Here is a 24,502-nt window from a genome sequence, read left to right on the forward strand (position 1 = left end):
ATACCTGGATCGATATGACAACTACCAGTGAAAATAGAGGGCGCCAAAATTCAAACCACAAATCTCATAATTACAATTCCTAAAACATACATGTGTTTTATATCATTTCAAATCTATTTTCGTTGTTAATCCCACCAAAGTGTCCGATTTCAAATAGGCTTTTCAGCGAAAGCACTACAAACGATTGTTAGGTCTCCACCAAACCACAATAAGCATAGCCATTTTCCAGCAAAATATAACCTTCACAAAAACCAGAAATAAAGATAATTCAAGGTTAGTGATTCATTTTATCTTCATCAGGTGACACTCATAGGACTTCATGTTCCACAATACATGCATGTGTTGTTTGATAAAGTTCATATTTATATAAAAATGATCTGAGTTTACAATGGTGCGTTAGATTCACCAGTTCCAAAAACATCAAGTGATTTTGCATAGCCACATCATTCAACAGAAATACTCATCATAAATGTAGATGATAATATGGAATACACATGGAATTGTAGATATACCTCTCCTTAATGCAACCGCTGTGTCAGATTTTTTAAAAACTTTACAGAAAAAGAAATGCATGCAATAATCAGAGACGGAGCTCAATTTAAAAAAAACACAGCCGCAAAGATGGCTTCAACATAAACAAGAAATGACATGATAAATATTCCCTTACCTTTGATGAGCTATATCAGAAAGCACTCCAGGAAACCCAGGTCCACAATAAATGTTTGTTTTGTTCGAAAATGTCCGTTATTTATATCCAAATACCTTCTTTTGTTAGAGCGTTTGGTATACATATCCAAACGTTAATTCTGGTCGGTGTTTATATCGGACAAAAACTTGAATCACTTGAAAAAGTGATTTTACCGGTCGAAGAAACATTTCAAACTAAGTACAGAATCAATCATTAGGATGTTTTTAATATATAGCTTCAATAAAGTTCCAACTGGAGTATTCCTTCTAGTCTTTGTGAGCCATGGAACGCAAGTGGGTACCATGAGGAAAAAGCACAATCACAAAATGGCTGCTTGATGGACAGCTGATATATTCTGCTCTCATTCACTCCCACAACAACATAGAAGCCTCATTATAATTTCTATTGATGGTTGACATCTAGTGGAACCCCTAGGCAGTGCAACATCATTCATATCTCAAGGGGATTTCATTGGGGACTCTGGTGAATACATACAAGCTCAGATTTCTGACTTCCTGTTTTGATTTCAACTCAGGATTTTGCCTGCCAATATGAGTTCTGTTATACTCACAGACATCATTCAAACCGTTTTAGAAACTTCAGTATTTCCTATCCAATACTAATAATAATATGCAAATATTAGCAACTATGACTGAGGAGCAGGCCGTTTGATATGGGCACCTTTTCATCCAAGCTACTCAATACTGCCCCTGCAGCCATAAAAAGTTAACTTGCCATATACAGTGCCTTCGGAAAGTATTCAGACCCCTTGACTTTTTCCACATTTTGTTACAGTATCAATCAAATTTGTCAGCTGATGTCACAAAGTGCTGTACAGAAACCCAGCCTAAAACCCCAAACAGCAAGCAATGCAGGTGTAGAAGCACGGTGGCTAGGAAAAACTCCCTAGAAAGGCCAAAACCAAGGAAGAAACCTAGAGAGGAACCAGGCTATGAGGGGTGGCCAGTCCTCTTCTGGCTGTGCCGGGTGGAGATTATAACAGAACATGGCCAAGATGTTCATAGATGACCAGCAGGGTCAAATAATAATAATCACAGTGGTTGTCGAGGGTGCAACAGGTCAGCACCTCAGGAGTAAATGTCAGTTGGCTTTTCATAGCCAATAATTCAGAGTATCTCGACCGCTCCTGCTGTCTCTAGAGAGTTGAAAACAGCAGGTCTGAGACAGGTAGCACACACGGTGAACAGGTTAGGGTTCCGTAGCCTCAGGCAGAGCAGTTGAAACTGGAGCAGCACCACGGCACATCCTTATTCTAAAATTGATTAAATAAAAAAATACCCCATAATGACAAAGCGAAAAAAGGTTTTTAGAAATGTTTGCAAATGTATTAAAAATTTAAAAAACAGATGCCTTATTTACATAAGTATTCAGACCCTTTGCTATGAGTCTCGAAATTAAGCTCAGGTGCATCGTTTTTCCATTGATCATCCTTGAGATGTTTCAACAACTTAATTGGAGTCCACCTGTGGTAAATTCAATTGCTTGGACATGATTTGGAAAGGCACACACATGTCTATATAAGGTACCACAGTTGACAGTCCATGTCAGAGCAAAAACGAAGCCATGAGATCGAAGGAATTGTCCATAGAGCTCCAAGGCAACATTCTTTTGAGGCACAGATCTGGGGAAGTGTAGCAAAAAATGTCTGCAGCATTGAATATCCCCTAGAACACAGTGGCCTCCATTCTTCAATGGAAGAAGTTTGGAACCACCAAGACTCTTCTTGGAGCTAGCCACCAGGCCAAACTGAGCAATCGGGGGAGAAGGGCTTTGGTCAGGGAGGTGACCAAAAACCTGATTGTCACTCTGACAGAGCTCTTGAGTTCCTCTGTGGAGATGTTATAACCTTCCAGAATGACAACCATCTCTGCAGCACTCCAATCAGGTCTTTATAGTAGAGTGGCCAGACAGAAGCCAACTCCTAAAGACTTGAGAAAGAAGATTCTCTGGTCTGATGAAACCAAGATTGAACTCTTTGTCCAGAATGTCAAATGTCAAGTCTGGAAGAAACCTGGCACCATCATTACGGTGAAGCATGGTGGTGGCAGCATCATGCTGTGGGGATATTTTTCAGAGGACAGGACTGGGAGACTAGTAAGGATCGAGGCAAAGATGAACAGAGCAAAGTACAGAGAAATCCTTGATGAAAACCTGCTCAGGACCTCAGACTGGGGCGAAGGTTTACCTTCCAACAGGACAATGACCCTAAGCACACAGCCAAGACAACGCAGGAGTGGCTTCGGGAGAAGTCCTTGAGTGGCCCAGCCAGAGCCCTGACTTGAACCTGATCTAACATCTCTGGAGAGACCTGAAAATAGCTGTGCAGCAACGCTCCCCATCCAACCTGACAGAACTTGAGGATCTGCAGAGAAGAATTGGAGAAACTCCCCCAAGTATAAAAACCTGTTTTTGCTTTGTCATTATGGGATATTTTGTATAGATTGATGAGAAAACAAAATATTTAATTAGTTTTAGAATAAGGCTGTAAACTAACAAAATGTGGAAAAAGTCAAGGGGTCTGAATACTTTCTGAAGGCACTATAAATGTTGAAACCGCACTATGAATTTTATCCAAATAACCAGAATGGGGAGCCATGGGAAGCATTGAACAACATAAATTCAGCCGTGGCAATATATTCATTTTGACAATAGATATTCTGCCCGTTAAAGCAACTGGGATATTATTCTATCTACTGAAGTTGAATTGAATTGAGCGTTCTGTTAAAGTTTTTGGCAATGGTTGTATCTAAAGAAGGAAATGCATTACCAGTCAAAAGTTCGGACGCAACTACTCATTCAAGGGTTTTTCTATTTTTATTTATATATACTCATAAATATTTTAAATGGGAAACAATTGGGATTTCATAATTAGAGATGGAGTCCTCCATCGGGGTCTTGAGATTCAGTAGGGCTGATTTGAGTTAAATTAATCTTTTTTCAAGTTATAAAATAATCTATAATCTTCTATGTGTTTGGGAGTGATTGAGATACATTGTCTAGATCAGTAGTTCCCAAACATTTTATAGTCCCGTACCCCTTAAAACATTCAACCTCCTCAATAGTCCCGTACCCCTTCTAGTACCAGGGTCAGCACACTCTCAAATATTGTTTTTTGCCATCATTGTAAGCCTGCCACACACACACTATACGATACCTTTATTAAACATAAGAATAATTGTGAGGTTTTTGTCACAACCTGGCTCGTGGGAAGTGACAAAGAGCTCTTATAGGACCAGGGCACAAATAATAATATGATAATAATCAATCATTTTGCTCTTTATTTAACCATCTTACATATAAAACCTTATTTGTTCATTGAAAATTGTGAATAACTCCCCACAGGTTAATGAAAGGATGCACATAACTCTGCAATGTTGGGTTGTATTGGAGAGAGTCTGTCTTAAATAATTTGCCACACACAGTCTGTGCCTGTATTTAGTTGTCATGCTAGTGAGGGCCGAGAATCCACTCTCACATAATTACCTTTATTTTACTAGGCAAGTCAGTTAAGAACAAATTCTTATTTTCAATGACGGCCTAGTGGGTTAAGTGGGTTAACTGCCTGTTCAGGGGCAGAACGACAAACTTTGTACCTTGTCAGCTCGGGGATTTGAACTTGCAACCTTCCGGTTACTAGTCCAATGCTCTAACCACTAGGCTACCCTGCCGCCCCATAGGTATGTGGTTGCAAAGGGCATCAGTGTCTTAACAGCGCAGCCCAATCCAGAAAGTTTGCAGTGGCTTCTGATTAAATTCAGTTTTCACAGAACCGCTTGTTGCCATTTCGAAGAGGCTCTCTTGTTCAGATATCAGTAAGTGGACAGGAGGCAGGGCATGAAAGGGATAACAAATCCAGTTGTTTGTCATCTGTTTCGGGAAAGTACCTGAGTAATTGCGCACCCAACTCACTCAGGTGCTTCGCTATATCACATTTGACATTGTCCGTAAGCTTGAGTTCATTTGCACACAAAAAAATCCAACAATGATGGAAATACCTGTGTGTTGTCCTTGTTAATGCAGACAGAGAAAAGCCTCAATTTTGACCCGCACATTGAATATAATTGCAGAGAGTCCCTGTAATCCTAGATTCAGATCATTCAGGCAAGAAAAAACATCCCCAGATAGGCCAGTCATGTGAGAAACTCGTCATCATGCAAGCGGTCAGACAAGTGAAATTTATGGTCAGTAAAGAACTTTAAGCTCATCTCTCAATTCAAAAACACGTGGCAATATTTTGACCCTTGATAACCAGCGTATTCTGTATGTGTAAAAGCTTTACATGGACGTTGCCCATATCATTGCATTGTGCAGAAAATACAAGTTCAGGGGCCTTGCTTTAACAAAGTTAACCATTTTCACTGTTGTCCAAAACGTCTTTCAAGCTGTCAGGCATTCCCTTGGCAGCAAGAACCTCTCGGTGGATGCTGTAGTGTACCCAAGTGGCATCAGGAGCAACTGCTTGCACGCGCGTTACCACTCCACTATGTCTCCTTGTCATGGTTTGTCAGAGTTTACTAGGAGTGGTGGGTTGGAGTCAGGCGCAGATAGCAGAGGGTTCGGTAAATCGTCATTTATTCTCCGGCACAAAACGGTCACACCAAAATACAGGGCGCATAAAACATACCAGCCCAATCACAGGACCAAACAGTCCGGCGAAAACAAACCCGAAAACACATCCACAACCAACAGAGTAACAATCCCGCACAAACCTAGGCAGACCTAACAGGCTTAAATAGACATAAAACAAGAAATGAAACCGGGAACAGGTGCAATCAATAAGATCGGTGGCGGCTAGTAGACCGGCGATGACGACCGCCGAGCGCCGCCCGAACAGGAAGAGGGGCCACCTTCGGTGGGAGGCGTGACAGTACCCCCGCAGCGTGCCGCCAACGGCCTCGAGAGCGACGTGGGGGACGAGGCGCAGGGGGCGATCCGGGTGGAGGCGGTGGATGTCCCTCAGTAATAAAGGGTCCAAAATGTCCCCCACCGGTACCCAGCACCTCTCCTCTGGACCGTACCCCTACCAGTCCACGAGGTACTGTAGGCCCCTCGAGAATCGCACGTACTGTGTACGCCGGGGACCCCTCGATGTCCAGAGGGGGCAGATGGACCTCCGGCACCTCACCATCCTGCAGGGGACCAGCCACCACCGGCCTGAGGAGAGACACATGAAACGAGGGGTTAATGCGATAGTAAGGAGGAAGCTGTAACCTATAACACACCTCATTTATCCTCCTCAGGACTTAAATGGCCCCACACATTGCGGCACCAGCTTCCGGTAGGGCAGGCGGAGAGGGAGGTTTCGGGTCGAGTGCCAGGGGACCGATCCTAGGGCATGGTCCTAGGGCTCAGATCCTGCGAGAGAGGGAAAGAAAGAGAATTAGAGAGAGCATACTTAAATTCACACAGGACACCGGATAAGACAGGAGAAGTACTCCAGATATAACAAACTGACCCTAGCCCCCCGACACAAACTACTGCAGCATAAATGCTGGAGGCTGAGACAGGAGGGGTCAGGAGACACTGTGGCCCCATCCCATGATACCCCCGGACAGGGCCAAACAGGAAGAATATAACCCCACCCACTTCGCCAAAGCACAGCCCCCACACCACTAGAGGGATATCTTCAACCACCAACTTACCATCCTGAGACAAGGAAAGTGTATAGCCCACAAAGATCTCCGCCACGGCACAACCCAAGGGGGGCGCCAACCCAGACAGGAAGATCACATCAGTGACTCAACCCACTCAAGTGACGCACCCCTCCCAGGGATGGCATGAAAGAGCACCAGTAAGCCAGTGACTCAGCCCCTGTAATAGGGTTAGAGGCAGAGAATCCCAGTGGAAAGAGGGGAACCAGCCAGGCAAAGACAGCAAGGGCGGTTCGTTGCTCCAGAGCCTTTCCGTTCACCTTCACACTCCTGGGCCAGACTACACTCAATAATATGACCCACTGAAGAGATGAGTCTTCAGTAAAGACTTAAAGGTTGAGACCGAGTTTGCGTCTCTCACATGGGTAGGCAGACCATTCCATAACAATGGAGCTCTATAAGAGAAAGCCCTGACCTAGAGCTGTTTGCTTAGATATTCTAGGGACAATTAGGAGACCTGCGTCTTATGACCGTCGCATACGTGTAGGTATGTACGGTAGGACCAAATCAGAGAGATAGGTAGGAGCAAGCCCATGTATTGCTTTTGAAGGTTTAACACTTTTTTGGTTTTCAACCTTTAAGTCTTTACTGAAGACTCGTCTCTTCAGTGGGTCATATTATTGAGTGTAGTCTGGCCCAGGAGTGTGAAGGTCTGGCCCAGGAGTGTGAAGGTTGCGCAACCAGGGCTGGCAAAACCTTGGATCATTGCTATTATAACTTACGCGACGCATATAAGGCCCTCCCCCGCTTTCAGAAAAGCTGACCACGACTCCATTTTGTTGCTCCCTGCCTACAGACAGAAGCTAAAACAAGAAGCTCCCGCGCTGAGGTTCTGTTCAATGCTGGTCCGACCAATCTGATTCCACACCAAGACTGCTTCCATCACGTGGACTGGGATATGTTTCGTATTGCGTCAAACAACAACATTGACGAATACGCTGATTCGATGAGCGAGTTCATTAGAACGTGCGTTGAAGATGTCGTTCCCATAGCAACGATTAAAACATTCCCAAACCAGAAACTGTGGATTGATGGCAGCATTCGCGTGAAACTGAAAGTGCAAACCACTGCTTTTAATCAGGGCAGGGTGACCGGAAACATGACCGAATACAAACAGTGTAGCTATTCCCTCCGCAAGGCAATCAAACAAGCTAAGCGTCAATATAGAGACAAAGTAGAATCGCAATTCAACGGCTCAGACACGAGGTATGTGACAGGGTCTACAGTCAATCACGGATTACAAAAAGAAAACCAGCCCAGTCACGGACCAGGATGTCTTGCTCCCAGGCAGACTAAATAACTTTTTTGCCCACTTTGAGGACAATACAGTGCCACAGACAACGCCCGCAACCAAAACATGCGGACTCTCCTTCACTGCAGCCGAGGTGAATAAAACATTTAAACATGTTAACCCTCGCAAGGCTGCTGTCCCAGACGGCAACCCCAGCCGCGCCCTCAGAGCATGCGCAGACCAGCTGGCTGGTGTGTTTACAGACATATTCAATCAATCCCTATCCCAGTCTGCTGTTCCCACATGCTTCAAGAGGGCCACCATTGTTCCTGTTCCCAAGAAAGCTAAGGTAACTGAGCTAAACCGTGATCATGAAGTGCTTTGAGAGACTAGTAAAGGACCATATCACCTCCACCCTACCTGACCCACTCCAATTTGCTTTCCGCCCAAATAGGTCCACAGACGATGCAATCTCAACCACACTGCCCTAACCCATCTGGACAAGAGGAATACCTATGTGAGAATGCTGTTCATCGACTACAGCTCAGCATTTAACACCATAGTACCCTCCAAACTCATCATCAAGCTCGAGACCCTGTGCAACTGGGTACTGGACTTCCTGACGGGCTGCCCCCAGGTGGTGAGGGTAGGTAACATCTCCACCCCGCTGATCCTCAACACTGGGCCCCCCCACAAGGGTGCGTTCTGAGCCCTCTCCTGTACTCCCTGTTCACCCACGACTGCGTGGCCACGCACGCCTTCAACTCAATCATCAAGTTTGCGGACGATACAACAGTGGTAGGCTTGATTACCAACAACGACGAGACGGCCTACAGGGAGGAGGTGAGGGCCCTCGGAGTGTGGTGTCAGGAAAATAACCTCACACTCAACGTCAACAAAACTAAGGAGATGATTGTGGACTTCAGGAAACAGCAGAGGGAACACCCCCCTATCCACATCGATGGAACAGTAGTGGAGAGGGTAGTAAGTTTTAAGTTCCTCGGCGTACACATCACAGACAAACTGAATTGGTCCACCCACACAGACTGCATCGTGAAGAAGGCGCAGCAGCGCCTCTTCAACCTCAGGAGGCTGAAGAAATTTGGCTTGTCACCAAAAGCACTCACAAACTTCTACAGATGCACAATCGAGAGCATCCTGTCAGGCTGTATCACCGCCTGGTACGGCAACTGCTCCGCCCACAACCGTAATGCTCTCCAGAGGGTAGTGAGGACTGCACAACGCATCACCGGGGGCAAACTACCTGCCCTCCAGGACACCTACACCACCCGATGTTACAGGAAGGCCATAAAGATCATCAAGGACAGCAACCCCCGAGCCACTGCCTGTTCACCCCGCTATCATCCAGAAGGCGAGGTCAGTACAGGTGCATCAAAGCTGGGACCGAGAGACTGAAGAACAGCTTCTATCTCAAGGCCATCAGACTGTTAAACAGCCACCACTAACATTGAGTGGCTGCTGCCAACACACTGACTCAACTCCAGCCACTTTAATAATGGGAATTGATGTAAAATATATCACGAGCCACTTTAAACAATGCTACTTAATATAATGTTTACATACCCTACATTATTCATCTCATATGTCTACGTATGTACTATATCATCTACTGCATCTTTATGTAATACATGTATCACTATCCACTTTAAACTATGCCACTTTGTTTACATACTCATCTCATATGTATATACTGTACTCGATACCAGCTACTGCATCTTGCCTATGCCGCTCTGTACCATCACTCATTCATATATCTTTATGTACATATTCTTTATCCCTTTACACTTGTGTGTGTATAAGGTAGTAGTTTTGGAATTGTTAGTTCGATTACTCGTTGGTTATTACTGCATTGTCGGAACTAGAAGCACCAGCATTTCGCTACACTCGCACTAACATCTGCTAACCATGTGTATGTGATACATGATTCCATATGTGTTATTTCATAGTTTTGATGTCTTCACTATTATTCTACAATGTAGAAAATAGTCAAAAATAAAGAAAAACCCTGGTATGAGTAGGTACCTTTTGACAGGTACTGTATATGGAGATAGTTTAGTGCCAGAAATAAGGGGTTAAATGCATGTAAAATAAAAATAAAAACATGTTTCCTGATCTTACTAACATCTCTCAGATAAAACCGACACTTCAGAACAAACTTCCTTTAGATATTTGGGGAGGAGTATCTATCGTTCCTTGTAGTGAATCTGTAATTCAATGACTTTGTATGGGCTAATAGCAAAGTGAAGGCCCAATTACAATTTTCATTTAAAAAAAAATGTCATTGATCTTTTTTTAATACCTGAAGGGGTCTTAAAATTCTAAATCATATAGCTAAATGATCCGTGTATGACCTTCTTAAAACAACTCCATATAGTTTAGTAAAATGTGGCTTTCTCTGTTGAGAGGAGTTCTTAATGATAATACTCTTGTCTAAATTGTCAACATCAAATCAGTGCCAACGACATCATCTGGTTTGAAGGGAATTCATTGTTTCCATGTGGGTACCCATGTCCACAGGCGCAAAGCAGACCCTGGACCCCCTGGAATGGGACTTTGTGGGGAAGAACTTGTTTGCCATGGCTGTGGAGGGTGTCGTGTTCTTTCTCTTCACAATACTGCTACAGTACAAGTTCTTTGTCAACTGCAGGTAGGTACTGTGACCTCTGCTGCTGGTATTTCAGTTGGTAAAATGTAATCTCATTCATAGATCCCTTTTCAAATACTGTGCTTGTCAAATGCATCTTTCCTCATTTTTTGCTCAAAATTATTACTGATCACAATGTGATTAGCTATATTGAGTGAGCCACTCCGACACAATGTAAAAGCACTTTAAGACCTAGTGAAAAAAGCGACAAACACATTACTATAATGTCACCTCTATATTACATTACTACATTACTACATTACATCACCATGTCACCATGCCACCTCTTCTCCATAGTGTCAGATCAGTGAAATCATAAAAATGTTATGGGCTCAGTACTTCTCAGGTCATCTTACTCATAAGTCTATTCTTCCAGGCCCTGCTCTGAGCCTGAGTTGCCTCCTCTTGGCCCGGAGGATGAGGACATCGCCAGGGAGAGGGAGAGAGTGAAGAGTGGGAAAGCCCAAGCCGATATACTCACCATGATGGACCTGAGTAAGGCAAGTAAAACAAACTTTGGACTTGTAGATTAAAAAGTTGGGTCATCTACTTTAGGTTTAAATGCATGGGATATAATATCTAAGGGGTTTAAACGGATTACCTTGTGTTTATGCAGGTGTACAAAGCTGGCAAGAAGCCAGCAGTAGATCGTCTGTGTCTGGGTATTCCTCGTGGTGAGGTGAGAAATAGAGCTGTGTTTCTGTCAGCCACAAATCTACTGTTGGCTCTATAGAGCACTTAGAGAGGGCATTGAGTAGCACACTGTACATGTTTTAGACAGGTGTGACTGTGAGTGTTGCATTTTCACTGCCTCTCCCTGTCAGTGCTTTGGCCTGCTGGGGGTAAATGGGGCTGGGAAGACCTCCACGTTTCGCATGCTGACTGGAGACACTGCGATCACCTATGGAGAAGCATTTCTCAGTCATCACAGGTAAGACCAGTTTGATTAAGCGGTCACCATTTACTCCGTAGATATACCGAACATGTTTGCGCTTTCCTTCCTGCTATTTTATGACATTATTCATATGCTTAGTAGCTGTGAAAAAGAAAGTAATAAATATAATTTATCGTGCAAGAAATAAAATTACTTTCAATGACATAAGAGGGAGTGAAAGTTAGTCTAGAAATGCTGTTCTCACATTCATTGTATCCATAATGATAATTCCTACCGCACAAACCCTACATTATACCTGTACTGTGTGATATGTAGTGTGCTGACGGAGATGGAGCGGGTCCACCAGCTGATGGGCTACTGCCCCCAGTTTGATGCCATCTGCGACCTGCTGACTGGCAGGGAGCACCTGGAGTTCTACGCTAGGCTCCGAGGGGTGCCAGAGGAGTCTGTGGCTAAGGTACTTAACACCTACGCACACAAAAACACACAACCAACTACACACCAAGTGAATAGGGTAGCAATTCACCCATAGCGTTTGTCTAAGAAAATGTCCTGACAAATGTAACTTGTGTCCCTCTAAGGTGGCTCAATGGGGAGTGAAGAAGCTGGGACTGACCCAGTATGCAGAGCGAGAGGCCGGAGGCTACAGTGGAGGCAACAAACGCAAACTCTCCACTGCTATCTCCCTGATCGGAGCTCCCCCTGTTATATTCCTGGTAGGTATGAGAGAAAGGAGTGAGTGGATTTCTAAAATAACAGATGATGCTTTCCTTTTCTCACATCTCCTCTAACCTACAGTTACATCTGCACTCCTGTTTATAGGATGAGCCCACCACTGGCATGGACCCCAAGGCCAAGAGATTCCTGTGGAACTGCATCCTGAGCGTCATCAAGGAGGGAAGGGCCGTTGTTCTCACCTCCCACAGGTAAGTGGTGCTATTCATGCCAACAGCGCACCCTCCTAGGCCTCAAACTTGGTCTATTTAATTGACGTCTTAACACTTGTATGGTATGAACATTGGCTAATAATGGGGTGTTTTGCTGTATGTGTGTGTGTGTGTGTGAGCAGTATGGAGGAATGTGAAGCTCTCTGCACACGAATGGCCATCATGGTGAACGGAAGGTTCCAGTGTCTGGGCTCCGTTCAACATCTTAAGAACAGGTACAAGTTTACTGCTGATTTGACTGTCTTTGTAAGGTATCTTAGTGTAACATACATGATCACTGTCAATGTATAGATATGATCACACTTAAAATTGGCCTAAACTCAGTGATGCTGTCCTTTTATAGGCCTTCACTCGCCAATATCATTATGATACAGACCTAACCCGTTATACAATTTAACACACAATACAAATCTCCATACACATTTAATATAGTATCTAAACTAGCACTCTTTTAAGACTTTCAAATCCCTCACCTCTCCCTATTTCCACTTTGTCATCTTTTCCACAGGTTCGGGGACGGCTACACGATCGTCCTGCGCCTGTCGGGGACCAAGCCTCCCGAGGATCCGTGCACAGTGGACACCTACATCAAGGGCTCCTTCCCGGGCATCGAGCTAAAGGAGAGGCACCAGAACGTGCTGCAGTACCAGCTGCCCTCCCACTCCTGCTCCTTGGCGCGGGTCTTCGACGTGCTTTCCAACAACCACGAGGAGCTGGGCATCGCCGACTACTCAGTGTCACAGACCACCCTGGACCAGGTAGAGGTCATTCAGGTGTCTGTCACATGGGATGGTTAAACTTTGAGGCTGGGGGATTTCCTTCATAGAATCAGTAGCAAAGACTCCAATGTGGGGAGGGAAGAAGTAGGTTATAAAATGTCAGATTACTCTGAAGAGGCTAGCAGTTGTTTGCCAAAATAAGGGAAACACTGACATAAAGTATCTTAATAGCCCATTGGGCCACCACAAGCCGCCAGAACAGCTTCAATGCTCCTTGGCATAGATTCTACAAGTGTCTGGAACTCTATTGGAGGGATGCGACACAATCTTTCCACGAGAAATTACATAATTTGGTGTTTTGTTGATGGTGGTGGAAAAAGCTGTCTCGGGCACCACTCTATAATCTCCCATAAGTGTTCAATTGGGTTCAAATCTGGTGACTGAGACACACACCCTTTAAACCCCCTATGCCCCTTTAAGATCCCTATGTCAAAGTCACTGAGATCTCTTCTTCTAGCCATGATCAGCGATGCTCATGTCTCCTCCCTAACAATGGGAATCATTGTCCCAAAGGCGGGATGGCAGGTGACAAGTTTAGGTCCAAGATAATTCCATAAAAACTTATTTTGGACAGATTTATGAGAGATTAAAACCTCTCACTTCCTCTCTGCCATGGTAGCCAAAATAATGGACAACTGGCATTTTTATACGTGACCCTAAGCATGATGGGATGTTAATTGCTTAATTAACTCAGGAACCATACCTGTGTGGAAGCACCTGCCTTCAATAAACTCTGTATCCCTTATTTACTCAAGTGTTTCCTTTATTTTGGTAGTTACCTGTATAACACTTTAGAATTCATTTTCTACTTATTCACTGTGAGGCACTTGAACAGGGCACTTCTTTCTCCCTGCATGCACCTACTTCCATTTGCATCTCATCTTAAACCATGCCTGTTTAACCCTTCGATGTATGTGCATTACCTCCTCTCCCCCACCCTGCAGGTGTTTGTCAACTTTGCCAAAGAGCAGAGCGATGATGACCTGCTGAGGGAAGTGACAGTCAACGGTGGGACACCAGCACCTCAACCCAGAAGAGCGGCCCAGCCCACCCAACCAGGGCAAACAGCCAAACCAGCTCAAACAACCAAGCCTCCCCAGTCTGTCAAGTCCTCAGACGGCAGACCCAGAGAGACCAAGCCAAACGGGGTCACAGACAGTGGCATGGCGATGACCAGCAGGCCACAGGAGAAACCCCAGTCGAGCAGGGGAGAGAGCAGGGGAGAGAGCAGGAGAGAGTTGAGTAGTCGGAGGTCAAGCAAGGAATCGTCTGCCAACGGATCCAAGGGCACAAGGGAGACTTCAGGCAGTAAGGATCCGACCAGTCTGTTCCTAGTGGGTAGCAGCACACAAGACAGCAGTGTGTAAAGTTATTGGGAAACAGCCCCCTTAATGGACAGACCGGGAGCTCTGTGCCCTCTAGGAGAGGGGGGAAAGTACTACCGGATAGCTCCTCTAATTTCTGGGTGTGGTGCCTTGTTCATTCTCCATCACAGCTATACTGTAGTGCTCCAATATATCCAAACTAATTGTATTCACCTCCAATTACATACAGGCACTTTCATGGGTCAGGTCTTTTACTTATTATTTACTTTTTATTTGTCATTTTAATTTCCAAATGTTTTGAAAATTAATGATGGAATAGTGGTATTCATCATGGGTCAATCATCGAGTCTTTCAATATCTTTGCATTTTGCCTAAAGCACTTTAACTGTGAAATGCTGCACACAATGATTGTTACATTATCACTGAAGATGTTCAGGGCAACAAAATCATCAATATCTTTTCACATTGGTCTCATGTTTTGCACAGAGAGAAAAATATATATTTTTCTGATGTCCAGTCACATTTATTATTTGATGCTAAAAACATGGTTTATTTGCACTGGCACAACATTGAGATGTGCAGTTACCAGACTGCATACCAGACTCCAAACACTGCCTTCATTAGGTAAACTGTTTTTATATAGTTTTTTAAAAATCTGTTTTTAATTGGGCTCGTTATACTGTATGGAACTTGAAAAAACAAACAATGTAGCTGTAAATCCAAAGCAGTTTACTACTGTGCTGTACTGCAGTCTGATGTATTGGAAAGATACAACTGATAGGCATGTGTAGAATATCTATACATACAATTGAATGTATGGTCTTATGACGTACTATATTATGCTTGAACATTCATACTTGATTATGTGTATGATTATTTATGTGTACATATAACTAGATGTATACAGAACATATAGTAATAAACCTTTAAATGGGGATACATCTATCTTGGGTATTTTGTTCTAACAACTTTATTAACATGTACAATTTATCTATTGTTGATGGTGATTTATCCATGCTCAAAGGCTTCCTTTGGACATACTAAGGATGATAGGCAGTTTGGTTTTATTGCAGAGGGAGGCAGGGTTCTGCATTCCATTCTCTGTTACTAGAGTGGTCCCTTTCTGTCCACCGATTGGCTTGACCTCTGGACATCTTACCGTTCCCCTGGGAAAGGTTCAAATAAATTAGTTAGCCATTAAAAGGGGCTTCATCTCAATCAATTGCCACAATAGAACAACAATGATCATGAATTATGACGGGTCTCTGTGCTCATTGTTGGTACGGCTAGTAGGCTAAGAGCGTTGGGCCAAGAACCAGAAAGGTGAAAAATCTGATGTGCTCTTGAGCAAGGCACTTAACCCTAATTGCTCCTGTAAGTCGCTCTGGATAAGTGTCTGCTAAATTACTAAAATGTCAAATTGTTAAAGGATAACCTTCCCATTGTAAGCACTATTGATGGTACAGTACTCTGAGCTATAGTCTCCCCGATGCTGGAGCCTCTTCTCTCTCAGGTCTCGCAGCGCGCCAGCCATGAGAAGATGATCAGGATTGGTCAGTCCCGATGTCTCATCCCTCTCTCTCCTTCCCACTCGCTCTGCAACTCTCTGAAGCAGGCCTTCTATACTGGACACTGATATCTCAGGGAGGTGAACCTGGGCAGACCTCTGAATAGAGACAATATGAAGATGTAGATGTAACTGCTTCAATTGTGGATGTAATTGCTCATTCAGTATTTGATACACAATGGATTACTTTTTTATTTCCCTTAGATCATTTGTGTAATAAATAAGGTACATTTATAGTGGATTTTGACAAGGTTTGATGCTCTGTTTACCAATTAAGTAATTGTTTAATACTTGAAAATGCAGCTGATCCTTACACATTGGGAGATAATGGTGCTGTCCATCAAATTGCTGGTCTTCTGCAATAGGATCATGGGAAATGGTGCCTTATTCTCAATGGCTTTTGTCCCCTTGGAGGATTTGACCAAGGCATCTTGGTCTGATACACATATCTGTGGCAGAGATGTGTGTGGCACTTGCATTCCCATGCACTCTGAATGTGCTAGTCGTGTTGTAAGGGATAGTTTACTTATGGGTGGTAGTAAAATAGGCTTCACTAGACAGCTTTCTTTAGCCCTGTCCAATTCTTGTCTAACATGGTGTCTCCTTTCTTGGTCTCTCGGACGCTGCTCACCAGACTTTGATGTCTTGAAGGTCCTTGTATCTGTGCTGGTCCCAGGTTCCTCTTCATCCAGCGAACTACTGCTTTCCTCTACAGGCTCTTTGGCTGAAGCCAGGACAGGCCATAGATTGACACAGATTTTCACCACTCTATTATCTAATCTCTCATACGTATTGGAGACAGGACTTCGGATGTTTGTGGTTACTTCACAAGCCTTAAGTAAGTTTAAGGCAGTCTTCCTGGGTAGTACACATTTCACTGCTCCCACAACCATTGGATGAGGGTCAGGTGTTACCAATTTATCACCTATTTCTGGTCTTGTTGCCCTTGGCTTGTTCCTCCGGCCCATTCCTATGTCTACAATTTGGCCTTAAATAAAAGTTCACAATGTAAACATGATGCTCTAATATTACGTAAGTAAAAGCTGTTTTTCTAAAACATTTGATACTAGTATAAGTATTAATCTACAAAGGAAAACACCAGGACATACCTGAGAAAGATATCCAAAATATATTAGTAGCCTTTTCCCAATTCTATCCCCAAACAAGGAACAACAAGAAAGAACAGTAGGCTACTGACTGTTTAGCCGGATGGGACTGTCTGGGACTCTGGCTTGTAAATTGACTCTCTTGCCTCTGGAAGGGCACAGTTAAACATTGCTGTTATGGAAACGTCTACAACCTGAACTTTACGAGACATGTTCAGATGTCATTGAAATAGAGCCTGCATGTATTTTTCGCGTAGCTAGCTACTAATAAAAAAAGAAACGTTAAGGCGAGAAAAATAATTATTTTGTAGCAAACGTCAAAACTTGGTTTGATGTGGACGATCAAGATTCTAATGACCTAGAGCTCGTGCCTCGTTTTCGGTTTTGTGAAGGGCGGGGATCAGCTTTGCTGTTGTCTGTTTACCTGCTCTGACAGCGCCAAGCTAGCAAGTGGCTAACTGAACGCCTACGCTAGTTCTGTGTGTATCGTAGCTACTGTTTTTGTTTTTGTAATCACCCCTCGTTCGTTGTTCTTTGCGTAAGATGGTGGTTTTGACAAATAATAATGAGGAACAGGATATTATGTGAGTGAAAAAGTCTAAAGTGGGAACTTGAGAGCTAACGTTAGCTAGCAGCAATCGACAAGCACATTTTAGTCATTGTTTTCAAACATTGAATATTTCATAGCTAATTTAGTCTGTATCGTAGATTTTGCCCGTTTAGATATCAAGCACATCTGTGTAAATGAATGCTATATTAATATGATTGGACTTAACGCTACACTATGGGTAGCTAATGTTAGCAAGCTAAGCTTGCAAGCTGGTGGTACACATCGAACATATGTGTGTAGGTTTGCCGGCTTCTGTTGATGAAGGTGAACTAAAGCTTATCACAACTGGCTTATGTAGATGTTACATTTACGCCATTTCAAGTGGCTGATCCTAGTTAGTAACAGGTAAAACTGGTTAGCAGGATTTGTTTTTTGCTTGAGTTGTTTGTTACACCTCTGCTGCTCTCGTTCTACTCATGCAAAAATATTTGTAGCCAATCGTTATATTCTCTGACGAGGCCTCTTCTACACACACCTAGCTAAAGCTGTTACTAATGTAACCAATAATATACTTAATTCATGACAGATCATCAAGCAACTCATTTGCATGAGCAATTTGTTGGTTTGTGCACTTCTGTCAGTATGATGCAATGATTACGATATGACGTTAACTACAATGCTGCCGTCTGTTCTAAAAGTGGTAACATTGAAAATCGACCATTCAGAGCTCGAGAATCTTAATGGGGCGTGGCTTTGAAATTTAAACCCACTGACCCACTTTTTAAGGTGGGGTGTCATGTAACCTACAGCTAGCCTACTATTCTGTTGTCAGTATAGAGGTAGCGAGATTATTCTATTAGTAAGGCCATTCAATATTACCTACTAGCCACACATGAACAAATACATATTTTGTGAAGAGGTCACCTTCCGAACACATAAGTCAACACAATAGTTGAGTCCTCATAATTGTTGCTCTCTATTTCTCTCAGCCTGATAGAGGCGCGCAAATGCACCTCTCTGCCCAACTCCCCAGCCAAACGTGTGTCTCCAACCAAGAAGAAACAGTTCTTCATCAACCAGGCCATACGCAACTCTGACCTCACACCAAGAGCCAAAGGCAAAAAGAGCCAAAGGCGGCAGGAGAACAGTAAGTTCTCATGTCTGTCAGTGGGAATATTTCACTCTGCTGTAGATGGAAGACACCTGCTCAGCACATATTCTTAATACCCACTAGCTTGATAGCAGCTGGTATGAACGTGTTCAATAGTCATAGCCATTAGCCAAACAGTATTTTATCAAAATGATTTAACAATGCTGCCTATTCGTTTTTTAAAATCTCCCCCCAAAAAGGTCGCTACCTTGCCAATCTACTTGAAAAAGATGAGTGCTCCAAAGACGAGGCAGAGGTATGCAGTGACCCTGCCCTCCCTTCCATCTTTACTGAGGCCTGCACCAATGGCAACTACGTGGAGGTAGGATTCTACTGGTCCCAACAATTTATCTTCAATCAGGCCTCACTTGTTGCAAGTGAGACTTGCTGAACGTTTTACCACTACTACCCCTAACTAAATGTTTTCCCCTAAGCTGTAGCTCATTGTCCCCTTGTCTGTCAGCAATGGAATGACTTCATGAATCGCTCTGGAGAGGAGCAGGAGAAGCTTCTGGCCCTTCTAGAAGAGGAGGCCAAGAGGAGCAACTCCAACAAGCTCCCCAAGGACCAGAGAGAGGGTGAGAGCCCAGGATAAATGCCTGCCACACACCCAACATGCACTGCCCTATATACAAAGTTTGTAGCGTTATGCTGTTGAAAGTTCATTACCAGGCGTATGTTTCGGTTGTTGTGTTTTATCACTACAGGTCAGTGAACAACGATGTTTGCCATGAAATAAAATGTGTAAATTATGAAAATGGGTGCATCATTGGTTTAACATGCTCATTGTCAGGATTTGGGGATATTTGATATGAACTGATCACATTTTTCTACTCTGCCGTGAATCTAGCCTTCACTGCTCAAGACTACTTCCAAAGGATTGATCGAAGGCTGCGTACTACGCTGAAACGCAAACAAATTCCCATTGTAAGCATCAACATTCAACATTGAGATTTTGAGAGATGCTTGTCAATTATATCATGGTTTAACCTAAAGTAAAGACACTGTTATCTGTGCTAGTGACACCTGTCCTCATCAACACTTAATTACACACTTTAGCTTCTCTCTGTCTCATTGCCATTCTCCCCTCTGATTGGTTTAGGGGACACTTGAGGTACTTGAAGAGAACCTTCTCAGTTTCTTTGGTGCTCAGCCTCACTCTGTTTACACCACCAACCTTGGAAGCAGGTACTTTTTTCCCTCTGAAAATGTTCCCCAAACATAATTATCAGAAGTGTTCTTTACACATTTGAGAAGCTCTTCTGGGCTAATATTTGGACTTGTATAGATAGCAATTATGAATGAATCAGATGTTACTGATTTTGTGTTTTGTTTATTAGCTTTGAGAGGCTACTGCTTCATGCCGTCTGCCAGTACATGGACCTTGTTTCAGCAAGTGAGTAGTAGTAGAGTAGTAGTTTATTTTTTTAATACTTTTTTTTGGGTGACTTTTACCCCTTTATTTCTCCCCAATTTCATGATATTCAATTGGTAGTTACAGTCTTGTCCCATCGCTGCAACTCCCCTACGGACTCTGGAGAGGCGACGGTTCGAGAGCCGTGTGTCCTCAGAAACACGGAGCTTGTCAAGCCACACTGCTTTTTGACACACTGCTCTCTTAACCCGGAAGCCATCTGCACCAATGTGTCGGAGGAAAGGTCCAGCTGGCGACCAAAGTCAGCTTGCAGGCGCCCGGCCCGCCACAGGGAGTCGCTAGAGTGTGATCGGACCAATAAATCCTGGCGGGCCAAACCCTCCCCTAACCCTGACGATGCTGGGCCAATTGTGCGCCGCCTCATGGTACTCCCGGTCACAGTCCGGCTGTGACACAGCCTGGGATCAAACCCGGTTTATAGTGATGCCTCAAGCACTGCGATGCAGTACCTTAGACCGCTGTGCCACCCAGGAGGCCACAATATGTGATTTCTATAGTTATTTATGACTTTTAAAGTGACACTGGCACCTAACCTACGCTTGTGGAAAATAGCATATTTCTCCAATATTTTGAGTGCGAATATTTAAAAACATACGCACATTTTCCCACCAGTGGTTTGTTTCCATCAAACTGACTTGTTGCAGTTTAAAGGCTGTGTGTGTTGAGGTAGTGCACATTTAAAAATAAAAAAAACTTTTACACTGAAGTTCTCATGTGCCGAATAAAAAATAAAATAAAGCTTTCCATTGCATTTTCCACTCTATCGATGGTTTTGGTACACACACTGTTGCGATAAATGGAAAACTTGCCCACTCTCGTTTTTTGTGCATGCTCTTTAGACAATAGTTTGCTGATATAATGAATATGTTACGTTATATGATGAGGTGGATAAGAGCAAGATCATTTTTATTTGTTAATTGGCAGCTAAGCACCGATCATAATGTCACTAGCATACAAATAAAAACCCCAAATATTTATTGGAAAGAAGCAACAAGCTCATCACGTGCACTTTAAACACCTTGTGAAGTTAATTTCAGTCTATTTCATCTGTAGCCTAATGTGCATGCTTTGTCAAGATGTAGTTGGAAGACCACACAACATAGCATAGCGTGAATGCAAATTTACCTCGACATGATGGTTAATTCTATCAACAATTACCCAATTACCTGAAATTTGTAGCATAATTCATTTTACAGGCACAAAAGATCCCACCATATTGAACAAACAAATTGTTGAGATTTATGAAATTCTACCAACAGCTGTCGTAATTTAAAATGTACTGTATGACTTTACTCGTATAAAAACTGTGGATGGAAATGTGGTTAGTAACATGAAAATAGAGCCCCACGGTGGAGGTGTCATAACCCATAAAACCTTGTCCTAGAGAGATTTACACAGTTATCAAAACGTCATGCCAGGGTAAGCCTACACAATTGTACACAGCCCTTATGTGTGTTTCTAAAATCCCCTACAGGAAAAATGAATGGTGTAAAAACGATTGGAACCATTTCCCTGTTTGACCGCTAGGTATTATGGGTATTATGACTCATACTGTGTTACTCTATAATGAGGTATGTATTGAGAGACGTTTTATGTTGTCTTTGTGCTGCAGGCTCAGACTGCAACGGTGCTCGTCAAACTGATGTCATGAACAAACAGGAGGGCTTGTTCCAGCCTCCCAGCCCCATGCTCTCTGCCTACCTGGAGCACATGAGCTGAGAGACGGTCACACCGCTGGACAGATGGGCCTGGTTCCATTTCACTCCCTAGCCCCATAAGTGCAGACTTGAAAGGTACAGATAGGCATAAGTTAGTGTGTATATAGGAGTACTCAAATCCGATTCTGGAAGTCCAGAATACTGCTGGTTTGATGTCACTGATTAGCCAGAGATTCCACTCAACTGGTATCAAAAATCTGAATCTGTCCATGATTTGTTATAATGAAAATCAGCAGTGTTGCTAACATGGATGTCCACATTTAAGTAAGTTGTGTTGACTACCTCGTCCACTCAAGTGCTTTGTGGATGTCATATCGCTCTTAACTATCCAATCCAATCTTCATCTATCTGTGAACTTAAAATTGATGGCCACCAGGGTAAGGGGGCAGAGATCAGAATAAAACTGGGCCAGAGAGGGAGTATGCAGTTAACCTACTGTGTTTGTACTGATGATTTAATTAGCCACGTTGAATTGAAAAATAAAACAGCTTTAGTGGTAGGACCAGGCTTAAAACCCTTGGACCTTTTCATGTTACTTGAGAGTGCAGAAATAACGTGATCGGAAACTATTCTATAGCACAGAACTCATCATTATGATAATGTATCAATGTATATGGCTTTGGAGGTATATCTATGGCTTTTGTTACTTCTCCTGGTAAAAAGAAAAACATACTTACAAACTCTCTTGGAACAATATTCACATTCTTGCAAAAATATAAGTCTATCCACAAAGATATTGGGCACTTTCCGATTTGACTTTGCATGATTGTGTTTTATTTGGGGGAGAAAACTTTTCAATTGTTTTGTCAAAGATGTACACCACTTGGCAGCTTTTTATACTTGCATGCGTAGATAGACCTTGTGTTCTACTGTACTGAATGCAGGTACATTGTTATTTTCCCATTCTTTACATCATTTAGCAAATTATATAAGTTTAGCATCTGACAATGAAAAAGGTCAACTTCAAAAAATGTATATACAGCTTCTTCATATACTTTTTCAACAACTATTTGGTTTGGAATGTTTAATCAAAAGTACTGTATCGATAATATGCAGTACTAATGAGTTAATATACACAACCTTCTTTACTGGACAGCAAACCTGCTCTGTGCTTTGCCTCTTAGGCACTTTTTTCTATCATAAACCACCCCTGGACTAGCACTTTTGCCTTACGAATGCATTCCTGGAACTTTCAATAAATTCCCTGCTTTTCCAGAAATCCTGGCTGAATGGATTCGGATTTCCTGCTTATTCCCTCCTGATACCGGGAATCTTCCAACTGAGATTTTAGGAAAAACAGAATTTATTGAAAGTTCCAGGAATTTTGGCAACCCTATTTATATGTATTTGTGTATGTATTTATACATTTATACTAATGACTTTTTGAAAGCATCCATCCAGGTTATTTAAAATATCCATAACTTTATTTGTACTATCAAAAATGGTATGAAGAAACTTGACCTGCCGGTGCATCTGTGTCGATAACCAAAGTTTGTTGTGCCCGTACATTTAGTTTCTCAGGCTTTCAGCCACTCACTATGAATGTCTTTTGTGATTTCACAAGTAATGTATGCATATGAGAAGCTTAACTTCTTTTGAATATTACAACCAACAGCCCTCTACTGTATGTAGTGGTGCAATGTTTTTGTCAACTTTGTCGCTTGTTTATTACTAGTAGTGCTGTAAATATTAAGCCCCAAAATTAATTAATTGAACTCATGTTCAATGTGTGCCAACACAAGATAGGTAAAGTTCTGTTTCTGCGTAGTATTCTCTTAACTTAAAGCATTTTACAGTGATATGAATGGATGTTTCCTTCAATGATTGTTTGATGCAAGAGTGTATATCTTAAGTAATGTCAGTACATAATTATATCAGTCAACAAATGATAATATAGTAGTTTAGTTTGTAAATGTTTATCCTATTGTCTAGGTAGTTGGTTGCGTAATCCTTACTGAAAGTGCCGAAAACCATGTCTGAATAGACACATTTTAATAAATCTTAACTCAAGTGTTCAATGACTCTTAAATGACTCGATTATTTAATCGTCGATTCAGACAGTATTTCATGAACATCTTAAAATGTACAGTATATCCCTTGCATTTTGAACGTTAAATGGACAAATGGTAGTAGCAATGATGGAGCAGTATGATGACGCAGTGCGATTCCCTGACAATTTTTACATTTAATGTTACTGCTTGATGGACACGTAATAAAAAAAAGTGATTGCACAGGATCTTTAAAGAATGTATTACATAACAGGAAATGTGGAATGTAATTGAGCTTCAAATGTGAGGAAATGTCCACATAATATGCCACAAGAATGCAATACCTCTGACAACATTTCTCTGAGTTGGGTACCACAATGTGAAAGACTAAACTTTTTTTTACCAATTACAACCCTGAACTAAACTAAAACTTTGAGCAATTAGTCAATAGATCTTGGATCAAAATATAATGATCTGCTGCAACATCCAAACGTGAAAGCGGGCTTTTACAGTATATCTTTAAATTGTGTCAAGTTTATAAATAATGACAAAGAAAGCACAAACTCAGGGTGTATTTTTAACTAAATGTTCACTTAAACATAGTATCTTTTAGCCAGGAGCCTAGGTGCACAGTCACACCTGTGACAGTTGGGCAATTACTTGCAGTAATTACTCCTGTTTTGAATTGTGAAAATAAACATATTTTATTATGGTGATCATTGCAATAGCTAACTAAATTGTTTGCGAGTTACAGTAGAGTATACTATTTTGAGAGCCGGCATGATT

At 42.5% G+C, this 24,502-nt stretch overlaps 3 protein-coding genes across 5 annotated transcripts in view; 2 read left to right on the top strand and 1 right to left on the bottom strand.

The window, feature by feature from the left end:
* The window catches only part of abca7 (ATP-binding cassette, sub-family A (ABC1), member 7), a 55,898-nt gene extending 40,761 nt beyond the window's left edge, over positions 1-15,137 (top strand). For both annotated transcript variants that reach the window (XM_046303291.1, XM_046303300.1), the window contains 10 exons: positions 10,130-10,259; positions 10,633-10,756; positions 10,873-10,935; positions 11,081-11,187; positions 11,467-11,608; positions 11,733-11,867; positions 11,974-12,077; positions 12,221-12,313; positions 12,607-12,856; positions 13,822-15,137. In XM_046303291.1, the coding sequence (XP_046159247.1) occupies positions 10,130-10,259; positions 10,633-10,756; positions 10,873-10,935; positions 11,081-11,187; positions 11,467-11,608; positions 11,733-11,867; positions 11,974-12,077; positions 12,221-12,313; positions 12,607-12,856; positions 13,822-14,244 (1,571 nt within the window). In that variant the 3' untranslated portion in view covers positions 14,245-15,137. The remainder of the gene's footprint in view (positions 1-10,129; positions 10,260-10,632; positions 10,757-10,872; positions 10,936-11,080; positions 11,188-11,466; positions 11,609-11,732; positions 11,868-11,973; positions 12,078-12,220; positions 12,314-12,606; positions 12,857-13,821) is intronic.
* LOC123998258 lies at positions 14,942-17,579 on the bottom strand. 2 transcript variants are annotated; one of them, XM_046303312.1, is made up of 4 exons: positions 16,879-17,569; positions 16,084-16,757; positions 15,672-15,868; positions 14,942-15,368 (listed from the first exon to the last, which is right to left on the bottom strand). In XM_046303312.1, exons 2-4 carry the CDS (start codon positions 16,735-16,737, stop codon positions 15,221-15,223), a joined length of 999 nt encoding a protein of 332 aa, XP_046159268.1. In that variant the 5' UTR covers positions 16,738-16,757; positions 16,879-17,569; the 3' UTR covers positions 14,942-15,220. The 2 variants fall into 2 exon arrangements, with proteins under 2 accessions (XP_046159268.1, XP_046159277.1); XM_046303321.1 differs by having other exon boundaries at positions 16,401-17,579.
* Positions 17,009-23,743, top strand: r3hdm4 (R3H domain containing 4). Its single transcript, XM_046303333.1, has 8 exons — positions 17,009-17,459; positions 18,415-18,572; positions 18,776-18,897; positions 19,039-19,153; positions 19,426-19,502; positions 19,678-19,763; positions 19,916-19,971; positions 21,623-23,743. Exons 1-8 carry the CDS (start codon positions 17,419-17,421, stop codon positions 21,727-21,729), a joined length of 762 nt encoding a protein of 253 aa, XP_046159289.1. The 5' UTR covers positions 17,009-17,418; the 3' UTR covers positions 21,730-23,743.
* Positions 23,744-24,502: the final 759 nt, after the last annotated feature.

The sequence above is a fragment of the Oncorhynchus gorbuscha genome, linkage group LG02, assembly GCF_021184085.1.
Source record: "Oncorhynchus gorbuscha isolate QuinsamMale2020 ecotype Even-year linkage group LG02, OgorEven_v1.0, whole genome shotgun sequence".
NCBI lineage: Eukaryota > Metazoa > Chordata > Actinopteri > Salmoniformes > Salmonidae > Oncorhynchus > Oncorhynchus gorbuscha.

Coding starts and splice junctions, on each gene's coding strand:
- LOC123998258 (XM_046303312.1), bottom strand. CDS start 16,737: ATGGGCCGGAGGAACAAGCCAAGGGCAACAAGACCAGAAATAGGTGAT. Junction 15,869..16,083: donor GCACCATTATCTCCCAATGT/GTAAGGATCAGC, acceptor GTCTCTATTCAG/AGGTCTGCCCAGGTTCACCT. Junction 15,369..15,671: donor CGGGGAGACTATAGCTCAGA/GTACTGTACCAT, acceptor AACCTTTCCCAG/GGGAACGGTAAGATGTCCAG.
- r3hdm4 (XM_046303333.1), top strand. CDS start 17,419: ATGGTGGTTTTGACAAATAATAATGAGGAACAGGATATTAT. Junction 18,898..19,038: donor CCAATGGCAACTACGTGGAG/GTAGGATTCTAC, acceptor CTTGTCTGTCAG/CAATGGAATGACTTCATGAA. Junction 19,972..21,622: donor CATGGACCTTGTTTCAGCAA/GTGAGTAGTAGT, acceptor TTTGTGCTGCAG/GCTCAGACTGCAACGGTGCT.